Source organism: Meleagris gallopavo, chromosome 5, assembly GCF_000146605.3.
Source record: "Meleagris gallopavo isolate NT-WF06-2002-E0010 breed Aviagen turkey brand Nicholas breeding stock chromosome 5, Turkey_5.1, whole genome shotgun sequence".
In the NCBI taxonomy this organism is placed as follows: Eukaryota; Metazoa; Chordata; class Aves; order Galliformes; family Phasianidae; genus Meleagris; species Meleagris gallopavo.
The window spans coordinates 9,175,136-9,198,748 of NC_015015.2; the positions used below are offsets into that span (position 1 = coordinate 9,175,136).

Genomic DNA, 23,613 nt, shown 5'->3' on the forward strand with positions numbered 1-23,613 from the left:
TGTTCTAGAAATAAATGACCTGATGAAAGTTAAAGTATCATCCTTACTGTGATAAAATATAGCCCTTAGTACAGTGTACTTCATGATATTTTGTCACGTAAAGTAGAATACACAATATTTCATCTTAAAAACACAGCCCTCACAATCCTGCAAGACATCACCAGAAGGAACTTGGCAAACAGCTTCTCAAAGCTAAAAAAATGGTTTTAAGAAATCTGAAATAACAGATTCAGTTTCTCCATGTTAAGCAATTGTCCATCAGAGAAGATAATGGAAAATCTTTTCCAAAGAGAGCTCTTGGCCCAAAGATTTTCTTCAGGAGTGTTAAGTTCTATTTAATTTTTTACCTTCACACAACCCGTAATCAATTCTTATTTCAATTATTTAAATACTGAAACAACTGTACCATTTTTCTTCAGACTTGCTAATTTATCTATCAACAAATGGAAAATTGTTTTAAGAGTATCCTCCTTGTGCTACATTCAGTTCAAAATGAAGAAGATCAAAGTATCTGCTTCAGGTACCATTACTTCAAAAGCAGATTTATTTTTACAAGCACACTGTCCCATATATCATGAATTCTCAGAAATAAATGGAAGCCAACAATATTGTTTTTATGGGATACTTGAGTATTTTTTCTCCAAAGAAAATGCCACTCTTATGGTGAAAACAGTAGAAGTACTCTGATGAAATAGATTTCTGCAGAAAATGTAGTTTGCATTTATTATGCTGGCATGAGATGAAAATTTGTTTCAAGACACATAAAAATACAGTGACATAGAAGTAATTGCAACTTATTGATTTTATTAAAAAGAATTCTTAAAATTGAAGTTTAATCTTTGATTTTTAGTTTGTGTTAAAAAAAAGTTCATTTTAATTATCTCTGCACTGCTAATTTCTATCCTTATTCTTTCTAATGATCATCCTCAGATTCTCAATATTTTGTCAAAAAGTTAAAGGAAACTGGTAACTAGTTCATATTTCTTATCCAGAACTTACAGCACTAAAATACGAGCAACAAAATGTTTTTTTTCCCAAGGATCTTTTACTCCCTTCTCCTCTGGACACATAACTTTTTAGGTATGTCCTATCACCTGCACATCAAATGCTGGAATTCAACAACCAGCTCAAAAGCTAAGCTCTATTCTACCAAATCATGATTTTCTACTGCACCATTTCTATGAGGTCAAACAGATTTTAACTGAGAAACATAATTATTTTAAAGAAAAGAAAATATATTTTTATAACCTCCACAAAAGAAATGAATTCTGAAAGTGTATAGTTGTTAGTAACATGAACGATCTAACACCCTCTCTGAATGAAGTCTCCAAGGAGATATTCTAGTTTTGAATCCAAACAGAATATTCATTTTTCACTGAGAAACATTTCAAAGAATAATCAACCTGTCAGCTACTATATGGTGCTGGGCATCTTCTAAACCTTGGTGAGCTAAATCAGACGTAAGGAACAAAAAAGAACATGAGATCTCAGATCTGTGTCTTGCTCTCTAACTCACAGTATCTTGCCTGCTAAGAAGCTAAAAGCAAAGGCTGATTATAACATGTAAAACTTAGCTGTCAGGAAGTTCATGACTCATTTTTAACTGAAGAAAATATTTTTTGTTCCGCTACCGCACATGGCACTAGCAGAGCACCTCAGTTCATTCAGTCATCCAGCGTATCAGGCATTCAGATCCATAATATAAAAAAAAAAATTGTGATAGCCACATAATGATAATAAATTACAATTAACAGAGTAATGAAGAACTGTAAAAGGGTCCCCTATATGAAAGCTACTTCAGCTTACCTTAAAAAAAAAAATAAATAAATAAATCAACACCACCATCCTCCTTCCTCCCAGAATTAGGGCTCTCATTCACATATAAATGTTTCCCTACTCCAAAATAGGATCTTATTAGTTTAGAAACTCAAAATATACTTACTTGCATTCCTCGCTGGATCCTTCAGTCTATATATTAGCATATATGCATTTGTGGAGCTGGTGGAGAAAGAGAATATTTACCTGAATTTATCAGATAGGAGGACATTGTTCATTTCAAGAGTTGGTTTATTTCCCCATTACTATCGTAGAAGTTACACTGCACTTATCTTAGTAGCACTCAAACCAAAGAAAGATTTTCAAAAGTCAACATTATGCTATTCCAAATGAACGTAAGCAGCAGTCATGATAGCTTTTAACATAACTTGGAGTATAAACTCTTATTTTCAAGCTAACCTGTTAAGCATGAGTCTTCAGCCATTCCTTTGCTACATCAACCACCAGAAAGTAACGTAGTGCTGCAGGACTTACCTAGCAAAAGCACTGGAATAATAGCCTCTGCTTCCAGAAGACCCACCATATGTTTTCTTAATATCTTCCTGAGTTATCTAACAGAAAAATCAGTGTAATGATTATTTGAGAAACTTGTGATAATTGATATGCATTCATTCTCATTACGAAAGATGGCATTACATATTAACACAATATTAATTATTGGTATTTAAAAAATGTTCCAGATCTGCTTTTTTATGGAGTGGAACAAAAATCTGTTCCAATGTGATTAGCCTATTCATTTTACAATGAATTTCACAGATCTACAAATACACTTCTCTAAGCAAGGAAATATTCTCAGCATATATAGGAAGGCCAAACTCTAAATCCAGCAGTCTGTATGTGGATAAAGGCTTCTGTTTAAATCATCTCTTGCTCAGCATCAAGATCTTACTGGCATGGCACGAGAACTGACCATAAAGTCTGCTATGCTGCTTTTTACAACCTTTGTCATAATAGAGAGAGAGAACTACTACACTTAAATTGTTATGGGAAGAACATGCTATATTCTCCTAATACAGAAAACAGAGGGTAACACAAGGAAACTGAAGGAAACAAATGTATCAAGTAGAGCTACAGACCAACTGCTCCAATCACATAGGCTGAATCACAACACATATGACTTCACATCTCCATCAGCTGAACCAGGTAGACTCAGCTGTGACACTCTCCAGACAACTAGTGTTGCAGGTTAGTTTTACTGCATAGTTTGAGCAAAAACAGATCATGCCTCAGACAACAGACTAAAACACAACCTGACTAGCAACTATCAAGAGTATAGAAGGGGCTACACTGAGAACTGGTGTCACAGTGTAATTGACAGCTAGTATACAATGGTCATACCCTACCTGATACACACTGCTGCCTGCAAGTGGAAAATGTGCTGTGACTTTGACTGTAATGCAAAAATGCAGGAGGGGTGAGGGGAGAATAGAAATGAAAAGGCTCCTGCTTCAAAGAGTTAGGGACTAAGTAACCAGCACCAACAGCATGTGGCAAACAAAACTGGAAGGGGAGGGAGGCAGCTAGAGAAAAACAAAAGTCCTGCTACTCTCCACCCTTCGATTCACCATAAAAATGATACACAAACAAACAAACTACAGAGTGCAACAGCTCTCTTAAACGCAGGTGAAAAATCACATGAAAAATAAAAATGCATTGATTCATTTATGTGTACCTAAGACAACAAAAATATTAGTTTTACCTTGCTAACATGTTGATCATTAAAGCTGTACCACTGGTCGTCACTAAAAGACTTTATACAGGCATAGTAATGGCCACCAGCAGCACTTCCAGAATGGACCATAACAGAAAAGAGTTCATACAGTGAAGAATTCTACAGAGAGAATAAAAAAGGTGTGGTAAAATACACTAAGAAAAGGTAAGCAAACTATTTAAAAAGTATTTTAAAACATTAACTCAAGTATATAAATAGTTGTATGTTACAGAATAGATCTGTGCAACAGGAATGCTTTACTGCAACAAATGTAGTTTCAACTCCAATATGCTAAATACTATACAGGAGTATATAATAAAAGAAATAAAGAGGAATTTCCCCTCTGGCTGCAGGAGAGAGTTGGAGGAAGGGGAAAAAAAGACTTCAGACATGGAAGTGTGGTTTTTGAGACAGCATTAATGCATAAAGTCATTAATGTAGCTCTTTTCAGAACAAACTCTGAATGTGAAAATAGACTAACAGAAATCTACAGCAATTTCCATACCTAGAAAGAAACAGCAGAGTAACGCGAGACATAAAATTAGCATTACTGACAATAATCCTCAGGCTGAAAAAATACATAGAGACTGAAAATATAAACTATGAGGGCCTCTGATTCATAAGGAATGAATCAGAGAAAAATTCACAATCTTTCTTGCTAAACTAAGATACTTTTTCAGCAAATGCTGCAAAAGCAGCATGCTTTTGACCACAGTCTTCAAAATAAAACACTGCTTATGTGAAGAAAATCTTCAATTTGAGCTTCTGTTACCAAAACAAGTTAACTAGAAACCCTCGGTCTGACAAGTAGCAAAGACCTCTACTCTCCTGTGCTCTCCAAATTAGTTGCATGCCTTCCTTTGCTGTGGTGTCAAACTTTTTGGAATTTGAATAAAAATTTTCTCCAAGAAACAATTATTTATATACATTATTATTTCCATTTGTGTTGGAAATTGTGTCCCATTCAGTCACTCTCTGCTCTCCCTGAGTGGGATGCTGGAAAGAATCCAAAGAATGAAACTAAGAAAACTTGTGGGTGGAGATGACTGTTTAGTAACTGAAGGAAAGAAGACAGAAGTGGCACAAAGGCAATCACTTGCTACCTCTCATCAGCAGATCAATGCCCAGTCAGCTTCTAAGTAACATTATTTTGTAAAGAACAAACTCCCAGCTTTAGCTGCCGAAGGTAACATCAGATATTAGATGGCATGGAATACCCCTCTAGTCAATTCAGGTCAACCTGGCACTCTATAAGAGCTGTTCAGTACCAGCTAAAACACTGGTGTGGTATCAACACTGTTTTAGTCACGAATCCAAAACTGAGCATCACATAGGCTCCTGCAAAACAAGTTAAATCCATACATACCAGATTCAGTACATTTCTAAACATACCTTTTCACTGCCAACTTTAGCAATTCTTTCTGCTGCACTGTTGCTTTCGAGGCAGATTCCTTCATCAACTCCATCATCATTAGAAAAATCATTGCTCATCTGGTCACTGTGACAACTGCCTTCATTTTCTGCTCCACTATCAGTGCAACTCTCAGTCTGAGGAGACTTCTTAAAAATAAACATTAATATTATACAACATCTGAAGTCATACAGAACAAGAAATCACGACATTTGTGAATTACAAATTAAAATCTGTAAAATAATGAAAAAACTGAATACTACAGGCATCTGCAAATCAATACAAAGATCTGATTTTTTTTCCTGTCAGAGTGTATTTAGTCTGCCTTTTAGATCAGTATTTTCATGTCTTGCATGAATCTGAATGGTAATTACTTGGCAAGCTTACATCAGTTACTAACCTATTCCATTTACAACGTTTATTCAAATACTTCTAAGTCTAGTAGCAGATGAGAAAATGCTGTTATAACATGCCCACATTAATTAGAAGTGACTGAACCAGAAGTATTTTCATTCACAGTCAAATGTTTCCCATCTCAACTCAATGGACAGAGTTCAGTAGAAGTCTTATTACTCTTCTAATAACTTACAAACGAGATGTCACCCACAATACAAATGCAGTTCATTAAGTACAAGTTGATCAAATACAGGAAATGCTTTTCCTGATTGTCTTTACTCTGGAAAATTCATCTGATTTTCTAACAGTTGATAAGTCTCCAGTTCTCCCAAATCAGTCATCCTCATCTGGTTCCCTGTTCACATTCTGAGAGGTATGGAATTGTTTACATGGTATAATTTATAAACTGCAGGGTTTTTTGTTAGTGGTGAGTTTTTTTTGTTTGTTTTTAAACAAAGACAAAATATTTTCATTTGCATAACAATATAGTAATTCTCTTATACGACAAACAGGAGTCCACTCCTGGGTAAATGATAGCATCTTTTTAGTGTCTATAAAGTGACAATGTCTTCACTGTCAGGCACATCCTTGGTGAACGTAATGGCACAAAACAAATTTTGGCCAAAACTAGAGGAAAACAGAAGTGATTTTTTTTCTCCCCAGAGGGAAGAAATTAATTCATGTTTTCTGGACTATCTGCCAGTATTCTGCCTCAAAACTTTATGTTAGCTCTTGTAAGCAAAACAGATTCACACTTACATAACATTTCACTCTGGATTTGTACAGGGTAAAGATGTATTTTTAAATCGCTCATTAAGACATCATAGAATATAAGAGTTGAAAGGGATGAACAAGGATCATTAAGTCCAACCCTTGGCTCCACACAGGACCACTCAAAACCCAGACATCTTAGAGCACTGCCCAAAAACTCCTTGAACTGTGGCAGCAAAGTGCCATGCCCACAGCCTTGGGTAGCCTGAAACAGAGCCTGATCAATTTCTGATCAAGAGCCTTTTCTAAACACCCAGACTGACCCTCCCCAATGCATCTCCATGCCATTCCCTTGGGTCTTATTGCTGTCACCAGAGAGCAGAGCTCAGAGCTGCCCCTCTACTCCCTGAGAGGAGTTTTAGGCCACCATGAGGCCTACCCCTCAGCCTCCACTTATCTGGGCTTCTCTGAGCAAACCAAAGAACCTCAATTAGCTCCTCATATGTCTTGTCCTCTGGATCCTCCATCATCTTTGTTAACTTCCTTTGGATGCTCCCTACTAGTTTTGTGATTTTTTTATGCTGTGGAACTCAAAAATGCACACAGTACTTGAGGTGAGACTGCAACAGCGTTGAGGAGAGCGGGATAATTTCCCCCACACAACTGGCTGGCAGTGCTGGGCCTAATAGGATAAACCAGAAACATGCTTTTTTATGGAAGCATGGAAACCTAACACGAATTAGAGAACATGCTGCCATTACAAAATCTGACAGATATGAAAAATTCCAATTAATACATTGCCATGGCTAAAGAAAATTTTATGTAGATGAAAACTAAAATGGCTTTAGTAAGTCAACCCTTGAAACTTCAAGAAAATTGAAGACTACTTTTCTCTAGAACAAAAATCTTTACCTCATCTTCAACATCAATGAAGATACTCATGTCTAACTCCTCAGGAAAAGTCATACGATCATTCAGTTTAATTCTGTGCATAGTGGTATAATCAAAGTCAAATCTCTTCAGTTGTAATGTCAAAAGATACGGAAAATGCAAGAACCGCAGGCCCTAAACAAAGCAAAGAGAAAATTATGCTACCATTGTTAAGACTAATCTTTAGCAAAAGTAATTTTCACAAATGATCTAGACAGTGCTTACCTTCCTTGCATCACATTTCTTCTTACATCGCTCACAAAAATACTGATTGGGGCCGTCAAGAATCTCTGGCTGAATGAAAGCATGCAATGCTTCCTCCTGATAATAAAAAAAGAGGTTACCTGATTTTTGAAGAGCTTTTACAATGTAGGTATAAAGAACTTTATCACAGAATTACAAACTCACAAATTACTTGTATCGCCAAAATCAGAAAATCTGAATAACAAATTCAGAAAACTGAATTAAGTGTCATTATGTGACTTAGAGGTTTCACTGTTTATCACATATATTGTGAGCTGTGCTTTATTATTAAAACTTCCCAAAACTTGATTATTTTTGAGCTATACAACTATCCATCTATTTTTCAATTGTTATATGATCAACATTGCTGTTCCTCAAGATTATTCACTTATATTTCTTCCAATTTTCTACAGTGTAATCTTTAAAGCAAAATCAGTTTTGACAATCAGGACATTTATTAACACAATTTCAAATATTCTTTTTAGTAGTAGTCTATACAAAAATCTAATGAAAAAAAATTCTACGTTGTGCAATCCACAATACCTCCTGTCTACCAGTTTTGTAACTGTTACCTTTGAAGAGGTAACCCTTAGGAAGTCTCAGAACTACTAAACATTTCTAACATTCCCAATACATACACTTCAAAAGATACAACAAGAGATGGAAGTCAGATTTGTATGAAAAAGGACCATTTCATCTTTCTTGTACTTCACTGAATCAAGAGAGCACAGGTTGGAAGGAACTTCTGGACTATCTCCAGTTAAAGTTTTAACTTTCAGCATAGTAAAATGTCATAACAAACAGTTCAAACTAATTTTTGTGTGCCTAAAGATAGGTATTTAGAATTCAGTTTTCTACACAGAAATGCATCATCATGTAGTTAGAAGATTGATATGAATGTACATTACTGCTTGCATTTATTTAATATCTGTGAACAGAAGCAGTAGAATCTTTATGAGAAGATGCATAATGACTTACAACTAAGCAAAGCTTATTAGAAAAAGCTACTAATTTCCACCTCAGATTTTTAGAGCTCATATAATTTTTCCACATCCAATACACGCAATAAAAGACCCTACCAACCTAGCTCAGGTTTCTAAGATATTAAACTAAAATAAATATCACATCATTCCATATTCTTATTTTCTTTCATAATTTTAGTTTGGCCATGACACCACATGCAAAGCAAGTTCACAGGAAAGTAGTTCTAACTCATCTCCGCTCAAAAAAAACCCAACAAAACAAAATCTACTGGCACTCATACTTAAGCCTTCAGTAGAAAAGTTACACAAGATAATGATCCCTAAAAACATTTACAACTGTATTTGCCATACCACCAGAATACTGTTATCAATGCTAGTTATCAAACCATTTTTGCCCAGATAAGTTATGGATGCCCCGTCCTTGGAGTTGTTCAAGGTCAGGTTGGACAGGGCCCCAGACAGCCTGGTCTAGAGTAGGAACCCTGCCCATAGCAGGGAAATTGGAATTGAGCGTCTTTAACACTGTTCCAAATCCAAGTCATTCCGTGATTCCATGAATTTCCACTGCTTTCTAGTAACAATTTCAGCACATCATCTAGATCCTCACTGAATCCACTCCTCTCAGCTATTTTTCATCTGCAAAACTTTTATGGCTTAGAGTAAAAAAAAAAAACTACAATTCTTAGGCTTAGTCTACTAATGCTGTCAAATTCAGGCATACAATTTTCTACAAAATCAATTGTGTTAATCGTTGCCCTTGTTTACCTACCTAAAATAAGAAGCTATATATTTTGTCTGCATCTCTATTCATGTCAAAGAGATCAGTTCTAGTTTTTTAAACCATGCAGATAGTTAACTGAAAAAGAACAATCTTGAGATAGGTACTGACAAGACTTCAGTGCCCAAATGAGGTTATAGCTGTGCTATTGTAGTATATGACACGAACTCGGGGAATAGAGAATCAGAAAAAACTCAAAATGCAGACCTTAAAGACAAATGTTTTTAAAATCATTTCATTTAGGTAATAAAAATTTAACATCCTTCTAATAAGTTCTTATTTAAGTAGTAACATGTATTTACAGATGAATACAACATTTCAAGCAGATTCATTTTTTGATAGTACACAATGTCGAACAGTGGGATAATACACTTCATGTGGCATTTCTACAGATTAACCTTACTTTAAGCTTGTACATCCATTCTCTCTTATTAGAAAGTAATGGAAAATCACTTACCTCTAACTAGAGTTCTTTGAAGGTAGTATCCTCCTTAGATCCCCTATCTTGGGTTGTGTCGCCTGCTGCAAGTTCCCTCAGGAGCTGACTAGCAAGGTCTAAGAAGTTTTACATTCCCTTCTATAAGCCCTATTAGCGCATGTGTGAAGTTTTTGATTTCTCACTTATATCCTTTTACCTACACCTACTAAAATCACCATCACCTATGGATCAATGGAGGATACTACCTTCAGAGAATTCCATTTAGAAACAGGCGATTTTTCCCTTCTCCAAAAGCAAGTATCCTCCATATCTCCCCACTGCTGAAGACTACAAAACTAAAAATCACATCTGCTATAAGACAAGTGCAGGGAGGAGAATCAACTTAATATAATCAGAGTAGGAATTTTTTTAAAAAAAGCTCAAAAACTGAAGGATCAATACAAATTGCAACCATGTAACTCTGTAACAAGTCTTAAAACTATTTTTCTTGGAGTACAGAAAACCCAATAATGGCTGATTGAATACTACTGAAAGTAATCTGATATTTAAGTCCTTTTTTGTTCAAGCTTCCTGCATTTTTAAAAATGCACAAATGTGTTTTTTTGCCTTTTTTTTTTTTAAATAGCATCCTGCTGTAAACTTTTTCTACTGAGGAACTTAATTTCAATTGGAGACACATATACAACGTATTGCTAAATGCAGAATGCAATTATTGAGTAATGCTTTCATTGTTTTCCTTAATAGACCTGAAAAATTTCATCACCAAATAATAGAAATTAAAATAAAGAATCATGATTTATGGGATAATTCCAGAAATGTGTTAAAAGGTGAAAAATGATGCAATCTATATAAAACATCACTATCACTGGAACTGCAGCTCAAAACACAGCTTTAAAAAGCTGGATGTTTCTGAAAAGTTCAAAGTACTATAAAAAAGAATTCAAAAGATCTTACTAAATTGAATTCTTTTTGTGAAATCAATGTCCTTCATATCTTTACTGCTTCTTAAGACTGGTATTTGAAATACAGAACACCTTGAGCTTACATAGCAGTTTAACCTGATTCTCACAATTCTTAACAGAATGCTGTTAAGAACTACAAAATACTAGTGCTTAAAAAAAATGCCAACACACTAAAGACAAAAGGTAAGAATACTTGAAATATAATAAGTAACACTGGTAAGCCAATTATGCAACGTGATTGTTTAAATCAACCTTTACCCAAAGACTTCAATTTATTCTTCCTTTCTCACAACTTCATCCATATTACAGACATTTTAAGCCACAACAGTGGATTTCCATTCGTAATGACTTATTTTCATGGAACAGTGAAAAAAAAAAACAAACAACAAAGCTTCCACAAATATACTAATATAAATGCTTGCCAATGTCATCACTTATTTCAGAAGTGAACTTCAGTAAGCATAGCAACAACATTGCAATTAAGCTAAAAATTCAGTCCATCTTCTGTTCTTTTACTAAGATTTTCAACAAAGCTATGAAAATTTAGCAGATGTGCCAATAAAGAGAACAGCCCAAAGAAAACTTAATCTCAAAAAATATTTCGGGTAAATGCTGAAAATCAGGAAGAAAATAACTGATTACTTCAGCCTGAAGGCAATAAGGTTGCATTTCCCCTCCCCTTATACATGCACCAGTAGGACTCATTGAAGGGTAAAAAAAACAAACAAACAAAAGAAATGAACCACTAAGCCAAAAAAAATCTTCTAGAACTTGCTAGCTGGTTCACTGCACAAAGACGAACACCCCAAGATGGAGTATCTAGGATGATACTTACCACGTAACAAATTATACCACTGTCGCATTATGTATTCTATGTGTATGGATGCACTATTAGTCAGCATAATAGTACACACCACGCTAGCAAATGCCTGGTTGGAGCCATATGGACGGATGACCAAAGGAATATCCAGGTACGTGTCGATTCTCCAGCCTTCATAGCCACATTCTAGACACCGTACATAGTCTTTCAGTTTGCCTTGATACAGCTGATTTATAAGATCGGCCTGAAAAACAGATATTTAACACTGTTTTAAACATAAGTAAAAGAACATTTCCTCTCTTCAATTTTACAAGAAAATATATTTTTAGATTAACTGCAATAGCTGCAGTTAGTATTCTAATTTCCCAGCAGGACATCCAACACCTGATTTGTTTTCCCACATTTCCCTGATCTACCACTGCAGAGAATGTGCCTCAAAACAGCTTATCAAACCACGTTACATAAGCTTTGCAGCTTGAGTTGCAAGAACTCACTAAGGAGCCTAAAAAACACCACTAGTGAGAAAGTTATGACTGAAGTAGTTACATAACCACTTCCTGTGCTTCAAATAAAGAATTTCCAAAGTCCAGAATACTTCACTTTTAACTGGAGGGAGAAAAAAAAACAAAACAACATTCAGAAATGTAGTGTAGCTCCAATAAGAAATAAGAATAGCATACGAGAAAATTGGCAACTTCTGAAGTCTGCCAATAATCTTGTATTTAAAAATGTTTTCATGTTTTTTTTTTTTTTTTACTAAGGATGTGTAAAAACAAACAAAAACCACCACACCCTGAATTACTGGAACAGTATTGATACAATTACCTGCTCTGTTTGCTTCCATTTTTGCTCCAAAGCATCAAACATAACTCTACAAAGCTCCTGTACATCATGTTGCTGCCATGCTGTTAGAAATTGAAAATAATGAAAATAAGAAGTTATCTACCCAATATGAGAATGCTTCCTAAAGCTATCAATTTGTTTTCAAGTCTCTTCTACATTTACTACACTAATCTCTGTTGGGGCAGCACTCAATTCCACAGGCAGTTAGTTCTCAAGGTAAGTCAGCAAAACAAGCAACCAACTTGCTCACAGTATTTGTGTATAAACAAGAACCCTGTATAAGAACAAGAGTAGCTATGTACACAGAAGTGCTAATATGCACTACTTTAAGATAGAATATAAATGGTTCTGATTAACCCCCATTTTGTGCTTATCCCTCAGAACTCTAAAAGGTGGTGTTCTCCACCCCATTCACCCTTCCATTACACGTAAGGACATGTATTACATAATTTCTGTGGAAAAATCAGCTGATTATGGAGAAAAATTGTACTAGATAAGTTTCACTACATTATTTAGTTTTATGGAATTCATAATTTTCATCTTAACTGAAACGCATGCATTTAACAACTGTAATGATATCTTAATTACAAAACTAATCTTCTCTTTAACAGCCTAAAACTCTCAGATGTTATTTCTTTAGAAAAAAAACAAAACCCTCTATAATCAAATATCAATTTAAGCTATTTCGCTCAAAGCAGATTCTAACGATTAGTTTTAATTATTTAAGTATTTTTCTCCATCAACATCAGTGTAGGCCATCAGCAGAAACAGCTGAAGTAAGTCACACAAACTTAATAGCTACAATTACCCTCACTACTATCCCATCCAAAACTCCGTGTAACATCTGTTGTTTCAATTGCTCTTTTCTTGCTGGTCTGCAGTAAAACAAACAGCCTTTGAAGCTGGTAAGGGATACTTGTCACAGGATCCTCTTCAGATTCCTCAAATTCCCATCTATTCACAACAAAGTATTTGACAATTAAAAATATTGTTAAAATATTATTCAAAAAGACAAAGCAGTATTTCAAGAGGTCTGTCAGTTTAGAGGACAAATGAAGTTCTGTTTCTCAAGGAGAGCAAAAAAATAATTCTCCTTCAACTAAACCACTTTCAATTTCTGCAACATAAGATGTTGCTTTCTTCAAGTGTATAAATCTAAAACATACTAATAAAATAATTATGAAACTGTTTACTATACAAATACAGACATGAACAGCACCTATGACTTCATATGAAGCTTTCTGTTTTCTAGACGCAGCATATTCTTTTAAAAGCTTGTGTATGCAACACCTAAGGATGGTAGGTAACATCAGAAGGTGCTAAGCAGAGAAGTTACACTAGACCAACAGGTTTGATTTGAAGTATGAAATCCTCCCCCCTTCCCCAGAAAATTTCTCCATTCCCTTTGTGTTCTGCTCTTTGTCTATCTACATCACTCTACCCACTAAAGAATCAGGGTTTGCTATTAAAGTTCAGATGCATTTCAATATCCAGAAGACAAAATTTTGACAGGAGACATTCAAAAGGGTTTCCTACCACAAGATACCAGAACAAACGTGACAGACTTACTATAATAATTTTAAGAATCTGTCTGAATCATATATACTCACTTATATAATGCATTTCTAAATTCAGGAGTCATGAAAAGTGTTTGCAAAAGGCTGTTCAGATAGCAAGTCATGGCTTGGTTTACCAGACCCACATAACCTAAAAATACAAAGGAGATGGAAATAATGTAAAAAGATGGCAAATCACTAGGAATTAAAATACATTTTATAACAAATCAATTCTAGGATTACATTCACTAAGAACTGCATCCAGCTGTTGTCATTTGTTCTCATTTGCACTACAAAAAGTGGGGGAATATTGCAATTACTTACTTCAGAGAGACTGTTCACACAACAGATTATTTCCTTGAATTTTACAGAGCTATTTCAGTCATCATGAATCATTTATCAAAATCACTAGCAATATTTTAATGTTGTCTACTCCACCAACAGACATAGGTAAAACTAGAAATACATTAATAGTTGAATATTTTACAGAAAACTCTAGAATTTGTTAATTAACATTTTGTATAGCAGCTTGCTTATTGCCTATATGTCAGCTAAAGAATATCCTAGTTGTAATTAAATTCTGTATCTGCACTGGATTGCATTAAATTCTCTGAACTATAATCAAAGACCTACATAGTGCCCATGTATATACATCTTTCAAAATCATCTTCCACACTAACTAAAACAGCTACCAAATGCCAGCACAGTTATTAGTTGAAAAGAAATTTATATTATTGTCATTTTAACATTTTCTCTGAAGTGTATAACATTAATAGCTGGTAAGAGCATATACTGAAGCATAATGTAATAAAGAAATGAAATATTCTTACTTATACCCTGAAGCTCTTAGTAACAGTATTAAATATATCTCAATTCCATGTTAGCAACAAAAAGTCAGATCCTCCATACCAACACATTCTGTGAAGATATTAACTTGGGCAACATTTATTTTATTCCTCTACACAACTCATCATTTCAGTTTTATTACATGGAAAAAGTGTGGCAGATAAACATCCTCATTTGAAAAAAAAATCTTGAACAGACATGAATGGGTGTAATACAATGCTGTATTTGCATCTGCTCACAAATAACACTATTAGAAGTTGGTCTCACTAGTGAGCTGTAACTTTGTGGACACATTGTAGCATATACAAAAGTAAAAAAAAAAAAATGAAAACACTAATGTATGTTGCAGAACTCAGACTAACAGCTCAACAAACAAACACCTAAGGATTAAAAACACCTGCCTTGAGCAGGGGGTTAAGCCAGATGACCTGCAGAGGTCCCTTCCACCTCAGCCATTCTGCTGTTTCTATGAAAAACCCAATTAAAGCTGAGTGGTTGTAGAGAAGATTGATAAGAATACGAAGTAAAAATCTAGGCTAGTATGAAAGAACAAGAACATTCCAATCAGGTATTTCATGTCTGTAAGAATTTAGCACCTATCCATCTTCAGACACAGCTCATAGCTTGTTAGCATGACAAAGCTATGACTACAAAAACATTGAGAAAATTCCAGCCAGTTTTTGTTTCTCTCTCTCTTCTGGCAATTGCTTGAACATTTTTTGTGAACCAGAGCTAGGAAGCAAACAGAGGAAAAGGCTGTGATGCACAGATTGTGGGAGGTGGCAGCAGCTGCCAGCTAGGCACAGGCTGCCTTGGCCTGCCCTCTCCATGCTGCAAAGGGGCCTGCCCAGCCTCACAGCATCTGCACTGGAACCAAGCTACACTCCTCTTTCCAAGAGGAAGTCTGCTCACTGCTGGCATGCAGTGCAGGGGAGTAATGCTTCTCTTGGGGAATCACAGCAGAAGCAGAGAAACCAGAACTGGAGGGCTTACAAGAAGAATATTTTAATTAACAACTGGAGTGCAAAGATTTGAGAACAGGCTGTCTGAAAAATATCAAGTACTCAATAAGCTGCAAATGAAAACATACAGCTTTCTTGGGATGAATAGTTTTCAGTAACATAATCACAACTAGTCAGCTAGTAGTAGATCAATACTGAAATGAGAGGGATCCCTGGCAATTAGAATTGCATTGTCACAAGTAAAAGCTGGGATACAGCTCTTCTGTTCATAAAATATGAGAATAGCCTACAAAATATAACAGAAACTGTATTAGTGCAGAGTGTTTTTTTGGGGGGGCTTGTTTTGTGATTTTTCTTTTTGTAAAATAGAATTTATTTCAAAAATCCTGAAGATGCTGCTCTTTCAAAGTATGATACTTAGAAATCAGCAAAGCATTTACAAGAGAGAACACTATACCTGTCTCTGACTTGCTCAGGACTGAAGAGTAAGAGTAGCTTTGACTGACATAGTCATTGGTACAGCTAATAGAGCCATCTCTTGGAAGAGGACCGATAAATCTGTCGTGGGTACTGTCCTCTGTTGTACCTGACTCCTCCTAAAACAAACACATTTTATGCAGAAATTAGACAACAAATTATTTCTCTCACAGCTTAAAAAAATCAATTGTCTTACTATGTCATTTTTTAATTAACACATTAGAGAAGATTTACAATTGCTCATGTAACTTAAGTTCTGCCCTCCAGATTTCCAATGCATTGAGAAAGCATTCTTTGCATTAGTGGACAGCCTTTGCAATACTACACATGATCAAATACAGTACTCTACGCAGTATACCACAAAGCAAGTTTCCAATTTATCATCTCCTGTTTCTTAAGTTTACTGCACTGACATCCAAAACAAGATTTTCATTCACTTTTTAAAATGAAAGTACAATTCAATATCCTTTCATAATTACACTCCAATTCTGACTTGCACATATTTAATCTTTTCTTTCCTTTTCAGATAATCAAATCTACAAAGGCTAAGTAGGCTTTATTTTGACATAAGAACTGAGTAACAAATCTTAATACATCAATGCCTTTCTGATCCATGATTTAAATAAACCATGACTATATTTATCTTTCAATGCATCACATCTTTGACCAACAGCAAATTTCAAATATTTTGTTATGGCAGACACTTGTTTGTAGCACACTGACCAATCAAGTTCTTTTTATTAATAACAAAATTGAAAACAGCTAACTCTGCTGTTGATGCCAGACTACCACTTCTGAGAATTGCCAGTGGCCTAACACTGCTTTCAAACAATCACAGGGAAAGAATAAAGTATACGATGGACTCCATTGTTGTTAATCCCAATCTTAACATGTTATAGATCAATCATAAGATCTTAAGAAGTTAATCATACCAAAACATTAATACTTGACAAGCATGAATAAAAAATGACTGCTCATTATTACTAATGGAATTGGTCTTAATTCAAGATAAACCTAGGAGTGTTACATAGTCTAAAAGTCTGTTGAGAAGTCTCTTGATATGTATGAAATACATATCCCAATTTTATTTTCTAACAATATTATATGAACAATGGACACAACATATACCTACCTACCCAATACTAAACCTTAAGAATTTACTAACCTGCATTATATGAGGTTGCTCACCATCTTTGTCTGTCAAATGCAGAAAGTTCTTCTTCCCTGGTTCAAATCCAGCATCAAGAATACTTTTGTCACTGTTCTGATCTATTGGAGTCTGTTAAAAAAATAAAGCGCTTTATTTTTTTAAACAGATTTATATGCAATTAATAGATTTTGTCCAAGTACATTGCTTGAAGTAGCTTCTGGCACACTAAGATGAAATGAAAATAAATAACAATTACCCAGTATAAACAAAACTTAATTCATCATTAACACTGAAAGAGCTTGATAAACTGTCCCACTAAAAATACTAAGTGTTATAATACAGTTTAAGACTTAGAAGTTGGGCAGTCTCTTCAGGAGACAAAGGCACTGGTCTACAAATTTCCAGCAGAACATCAAACCATCAAACCCCTACATAGACTGCACACAGTTTTGTTCTCTAGAAGAAAAAAATTAAGTTCAGCAAGCACAAACATATATTGAAGTATACTTATGTCTATTTCTCAAGGAATTTTATAGTGTCCTAAGCGCATCTCTGAGTAGTATTAACTAAAACCAACACCAATTTACAGCAAGTCATAGAAACAATGTCTTTTTTTTTTGTATTACATATTCAAACAAGTATCAGAAGAAACATAGAAAGTTACTACACAGTATTATTTCTTAATGATTAAATTCCTATATCAGTTAAGAGCACACTGAGAAAAAAAGGTAGATAGAATACAGTAACGTCCCAGCAAATCAAAATACTGATGTCAGCCAGTCTGATGCACCTATTACTAATTTTTACAGTGATTACCTTAAAAATAATCACTATTTCATATTCACTGTAATATGGATAGCACTACTCTATAATGTTGAGTCTTGAATATTTGCTATCAACAGGAAATTAAAAGTATTTTTGCCATACCATATCAGTTACATTGTCTCCATTTCCCCACACTAAATCAAAGGTTCCATTCACATAGCCCACTTTTGAAGCTATGTCTTCAAACAGCTTTTTAAGTGGTGTGGAAGCTGGCACATTCAAGGTAATGCGTTCATTCACTGTCTTCGAATTTGTGGTATCTTGTATTATACACAGCACTCTGGGCTCCTCAGCAGCACTTTCCACCTAAAATGACAGCAGGCAACATGTCAATGAGTAAAGCTAAGAACATCTTGGAATTCAGTTAAGAAAAAAAAAAAACAACAACAAAAATCAAGATTTCACCAAATGTGGGGAATTTATTTTATGATTTAAGGATCCTTTCCTTCTTTTACATCTGCTTTCATAAATAAAGAATCCTGCAGTTTTGGAAAAGCTATGTCAAACCCTTCATTTTTGAAGAACAATAAGGAATTTAGATGGGTAGAGAAGAACCTCAAGTTCTGCACAGAATATTTGCCTTCAAATATATAGAAGAGTGCACCGAAGCAGAAACAAACTTTCAAATCATCATTTCAATCTCATGTTTGGTTTTAACATGGTCATAAATGCTGCTGAGGTAAAAGTACTCCTTTTGTGATTTCTAGGAACATAAACCAGATTTCCAAGCTTCCCAATCAACTTAGAAGCTATCCAATAAAACAAACAATTCTCTTAATCAAATCACAACCAACTTCCTTCTACCAAATCTGCAGCTGGGTGACTTGTAGGAGAAATTCTTCTGTTTGGTTAAAAAAAAAAAAATGAACATTGGCCAGACTACTCAGAAGTTCACATATCATGACAAAAATATTTAAAACAGCAACTTGAATATACTCGAAATTAGCAAAGTGAAAAAGGCAATTAAATAAAGGTAAAATTTTATAGAGCCAGAAAATTCAAGAAAATGGCATTTCCCCAATGCTTTCCAGCACTGAAAAACCAGGAAAGCAAAGATCTAAGGAAATACAATCAACTCTCTCAGTTATCCAAAGGATAGAACAGAGAATAACTAATACATAAATATAGGAAAGGTGAGGTCAGTAAAAGTAGTAATTAGTCCCCAATGCCTCAGTCTTTTCAACTTGTGACACAAAGCATTAGTGATGCATATCAGATCACCCAAATGTCACTCCAGGGCAGAGAGCACATCATCAAAAGAGGCAAATAGATGCATGCAGTTCTATCACCATTTCCAGTGGATAAAACATTAGCAAACAGCAAGAACTGTGCTCATGCTAAAGCTGTCAGCCACATCACAAATATGCACAGAATAAAGAACCATAAAGAACTAAACAAACTTGAACATCCCTTGTATTTCTACATGAGCAACTTCATCACACAGAGGGCCAAAGTGCTGCAAGTTCCTCATGAGTGGTCCTAAATACAGAAAACCTTAAAAAGGAGCAAGCATTTTAGTTCACCTCTTTATTTTCCAAAACAAAATCAATTGGCAGTCTCCATGCAACTCAAAACCAAAACATTAGGTAACTGCAGCATCTACTTCCATTGAGTAGACAGTAGAAATGAATGAGAAACGACAGAAGGGCAAATACACCTACTTACAATCTGCAATACGTTATATTTCCTACAGACTGATTTTTCTTAAGAATTTGAAGCCAGATTTCCCTAGGTTTATCAACTCCACTGAAGATTTCAATACAGAACGTTAGCTACTTGCTCAAAAATATGCAAGTCACCACTTCCAGCTAGTCTACAACATCTCCACACATTTCATCTCTACTGGAGAAAGAGGTTTCTGAACTACCTTCTGAGAAGACACACAAAACTAGCCCTGAAACATTAACTACACATTAAAAAGAAAACACTTCAAGAGTCATAAACTACTTGAATACATGCAGATCAACATCAAATTTCACCAGTGGTTGCTTCTCAGAATGAATTGCTTCCATTTTATTTTTCACCACTGACTTACTCTTTTTTTTTTTTTTCTCCAATCAAATAATCAGCATACAATTTGACTCTTTCATTTTCTGGTTATGAAAGAGAAGTCTACAGTCCGGTGCAGTGATCCACTTCCTTGATTCTTCTGCAGAAGACAAGCAAGCAGACAAGAACCAGTGGACTCACAGGATCATCCTACTCTTAGGGCCTGGGTTCCCCTGCAGCAGCAGAGGTGACTGCTCTGGGACTAAGCTCACCTCCTCCACAGCACAAGGTAGGTTAGAGGCACCTGGTAGTACCCATACACGCCCTGAAAAAATTAAATTAACCCTAGTTTCAATAATTCCCACAGTAATTTTGTGCTGCAACAACAACAGCTACAACTGCTACTTACATGAAGTATGATTGTGCTAGGAATAGAAGTAGTTCTCACTTTGAGACCCAGTTACTTTTTGTCACAATGCTTTTACATATCCAATACCATAATTCTCCTTTCCTTTGTGGAAGACAACACTATAAATTCAACTCTTCCTATTCAAAACATTTTCCCCGGCTTTTGGTTATAAACTAGTCATGACTAATAACGCATGTCACTAGTAACTGCAATATCTGATAGAGAAGTACATACAGGAAATAAAATAGAGAACAATTTACTGAAGATTACAGAAGATTTGCTTGTACTAGATGTCCCACACCAGACATTGCTCATTCACAGATGTAATTCTGACAGACTGAACTGGTTTAACTCAGGTATAGTATAGCAAAAGATATTAAGCCATTGTTTAGGTTGTCACTGTTAACAGTAAACACAGTTTCATGTTCACAGTAAACAGATGAAGCAAAAGTCATCTTGATCCAATTCTGTTCATGCCTTGTGTTTGCACACGCATCTGAACTACCAAACTACAACACCTTATTTGTTGCTACTTCACAAAAAAATACCATAAAAGGCAATATTAGCCAGAGATCAACCTTTAGGCTATTTCGACAGACTTAGCAAACCAAGCTCTCAGAGTAAACAAAAACTAATTTCAAATTGCTACATAATCTGGTACGCAAGACAGCTACATGGTTACTGTTTTTGATGAAAAATTAGAGGGCTACAGAAACACACTCATAAAGAGGCATATAAACATAACAGCAGAAGCTCTGAATTGAAAAAGACTAATACACATAATCTTGGTGTTCAAGAACATGCACAAAAATTCAAAAGCTCATGCTCAAGTTAAGAAATCAAAGCTACAGCATCATGCTGTTACTGTGAATTTCAATTATTTTATAAAGTTGATTTCATCTATCTACCTGTGAAAATTTCTTCTTCATTTCAGCAAAGGTACTTTGTCTGCAACTCCAAAACATATCCTACAGCATATAAAAACAAAATTAACAAGTCATAACTCTTCAAAATAGTAATTGAACTTCTTTTGCAAGAAATCAGTTTTGCAGTACAAAGTGGATTACTACGTAATTCCAACCCACCACTCACAGAAAAACTTCAAAAGGAACAGCCATCAAACACTGTAACAAAAGCATTCAGTCCACATTATGTGAGCATTTCAATTCTTACCAGAGATGTTACATGACACATTAGTAAGCCATGACACTAAAGACTACACAGAAAAAAAGTATATAAAAATACATCAGTAATAATTCAGGAAGTAACTTCATACTAATAAATTCCTTCATTATATTAATAAAAACCTTTCACCTCAAATAGCTCCAGTGCAAGAATAGCATATAAACCTGTAATTCAGTTTAGTTCATTACAAAGCTTTCAGTTTCCTATGAAACTGCTCTTTCATGCCTCAATTATTTCCTGTAGGAAAGGCTGGATGTGGCCTGTCCAACTCACAGCCTGCACAGCACCCAGCGCAGCTCACACCATGGCCGCCCCCTGCACTGCCCCATCACAGCAGTGGCTCAGCAGCCCAGCCCAGAGCACACCCAACAACCAAACATGGGTGCGCTGCTAGCCAGTTAACCAGAGCAATGGGAGGGTACAGAGCAGCGCCAGCTCAAGTAACTGCAGATGTTTTGATACAGGCTAGACAACAATCTGCAAACAGAGGAAAATATGCAGCTGTGCTTTCCATTCTGATAAAGGAATTTAAGAAAATTTCAAAACTGCTCAAAAATCCAATTTATATTTGTGACTCCATTTTCAGTGGACATTACCTGCAAATTTTCAAATGGAATGTGTAGAGGTACAATCAAATATTCAACACCAAAACACAATTTGTCTCTCTACTAGACTTCTGTAAGACCTCTCTCCCCGGCGAAAGATCCCTTGCCTCACAATCCCACTCTGTTCATGTCATCGTTTTCTGTCAGTACACACATTTGTGAATAATTACTGTTAAGAATGAAGTACAAGAAGAGTAAAATTTCATCAAAAATCTGATGAAACCTTTGAGACCTCATCACAGAGTTGCAATCACTGCTATCAAAGAACCAGATTGATGCATTAGTATCAAAGAAAAAGGGTCAAATATCCCACTAGCTTTTTGTTTCTGTTACTAATTTTTTTTTAACATTTTACTAAAAATATTTGAAGTTAAAGTAAGTTTTGTTACTTACATACATTAACCGCAGTATATATTTTACAGAGGCTGCTCCAAAAGTAATGCCTCCTACTATATGTTGTTGATGGTATGGCAGTGGGGACTGAACCTTGCCACCAATAATCTGTTACAAATTGCTGCTATGTGACAGATGGTGGCAGAGGGGCACTGTGACAAAGTGGTGTCCACCACAGAAGCATGAATGAAGCAAAGGTGTGTCACTGAATTACTCCTTGTGGAAAAGTTCACACCCATTAGCATTCACCTACGCTTGCTGAACATTTACAGAAACCAAATGGTGTGAACATAGTGAGGCGGTAACTGGTGGGTTTCAGCAGTGGTGACAGAGGCTATGGATCACGTCCCCTTGTGTATGTTTTGATGAGCACAACATGCAGGTTTTTAGTCAACACCATTTGCTTTGCGTTCTTGCCAGTGACGAACATGTTGAAAAAGAGGTTTATTGTTGCTAAGAACTTGCTCTATCAAGCTGAGTTACTGTACTCATGTGTATCTGTTGTAGTTTCCATGAAAACATACAGAAAGTATATAGGAAGCATTACTTCCAGAGCAGCCTCCATACACGTGGCCCAAGACAATGCCTCTTTACTCAGTGCAGCCCAGACAAGCCAAGAGGTTGGACACCCATGATATATATATTAATATGAATCCATTTTGAACTATAACAATCAGAAAGATCAATGCAATGGAATGGTGGTACAAGAAGCGTAATGACAAAGGGACTAATGCAATAGAAAGTTTTAAGAGAAGGAAAATAAGACTGCTTATCCATCCCTAAAGAACTAGGCTCACAGGGGAAACACCACAAGAAAGGGATCTCCAGAAAGAGATCCTTCCCCAGTGGCAGTCAGCCCTTAAAAGAGGTCTGTGAGAGGTGCAGCCAGGCTCTACCCCTTCTGGTCACACAGCTGAATTGCCTTCACCTGTGCTCCCAGGACTTACCAGGTCCTTTCCCCAGGTGCTCAATCAGCCATTCAGGCCATTACTGAATAGTTACCATGCATCAGCTGAAGGCAGTAAAGGGATAAATTACCGACTTTCCTTATTTCCAAAACTTGTAAGAAAGAAAGGTCTTCCTTAGCATCTGTTTTGCTATAAAAAATGTAGCAAAAGCATTACTTATACAAAATTATTTTCCACCTGTGGAA

General features: G+C 35.6%; 1 protein-coding gene across 4 annotated transcripts in view; it reads right to left on the reverse strand.

The window, feature by feature from the left end:
* USP47 (ubiquitin specific peptidase 47) overlaps nt 1–23,613 on the reverse strand; it is a 53,302-nt gene that overhangs the window by 16,515 nt on the left and 13,174 nt on the right. For 2 of the 4 annotated variants that reach the window (XM_010710956.3, XM_019615357.2), the window contains exons 2-15: nt 21,186–21,245; nt 17,982–18,185; nt 17,070–17,183; nt 15,885–16,023; nt 13,674–13,770; nt 12,872–13,017; nt 12,046–12,125; nt 11,315–11,464; nt 7,221–7,316; nt 6,978–7,130; nt 4,940–5,107; nt 3,536–3,667; nt 2,311–2,387; nt 1,943–1,998 (exon numbers count right to left, since the gene is read on the reverse strand). In XM_010710956.3, the coding sequence (XP_010709258.1) occupies nt 1,943–1,998; nt 2,311–2,387; nt 3,536–3,667; nt 4,940–5,107; nt 6,978–7,130; nt 7,221–7,316; nt 11,315–11,464; nt 12,046–12,125; nt 12,872–13,017; nt 13,674–13,770; nt 15,885–16,023; nt 17,070–17,183; nt 17,982–18,185; nt 21,186–21,245 (1,672 nt within the window). The remainder of the gene's footprint in view (nt 1–1,942; nt 1,999–2,310; nt 2,388–3,535; nt 3,668–4,939; nt 5,108–6,977; nt 7,131–7,220; nt 7,317–11,314; nt 11,465–12,045; nt 12,126–12,871; nt 13,018–13,673; nt 13,771–15,884; nt 16,024–17,069; nt 17,184–17,981; nt 18,186–21,185; nt 21,246–23,613) is intronic. The other 2 variants (XM_031553431.1, XM_010710957.3) reach the window with 2 other exon arrangements.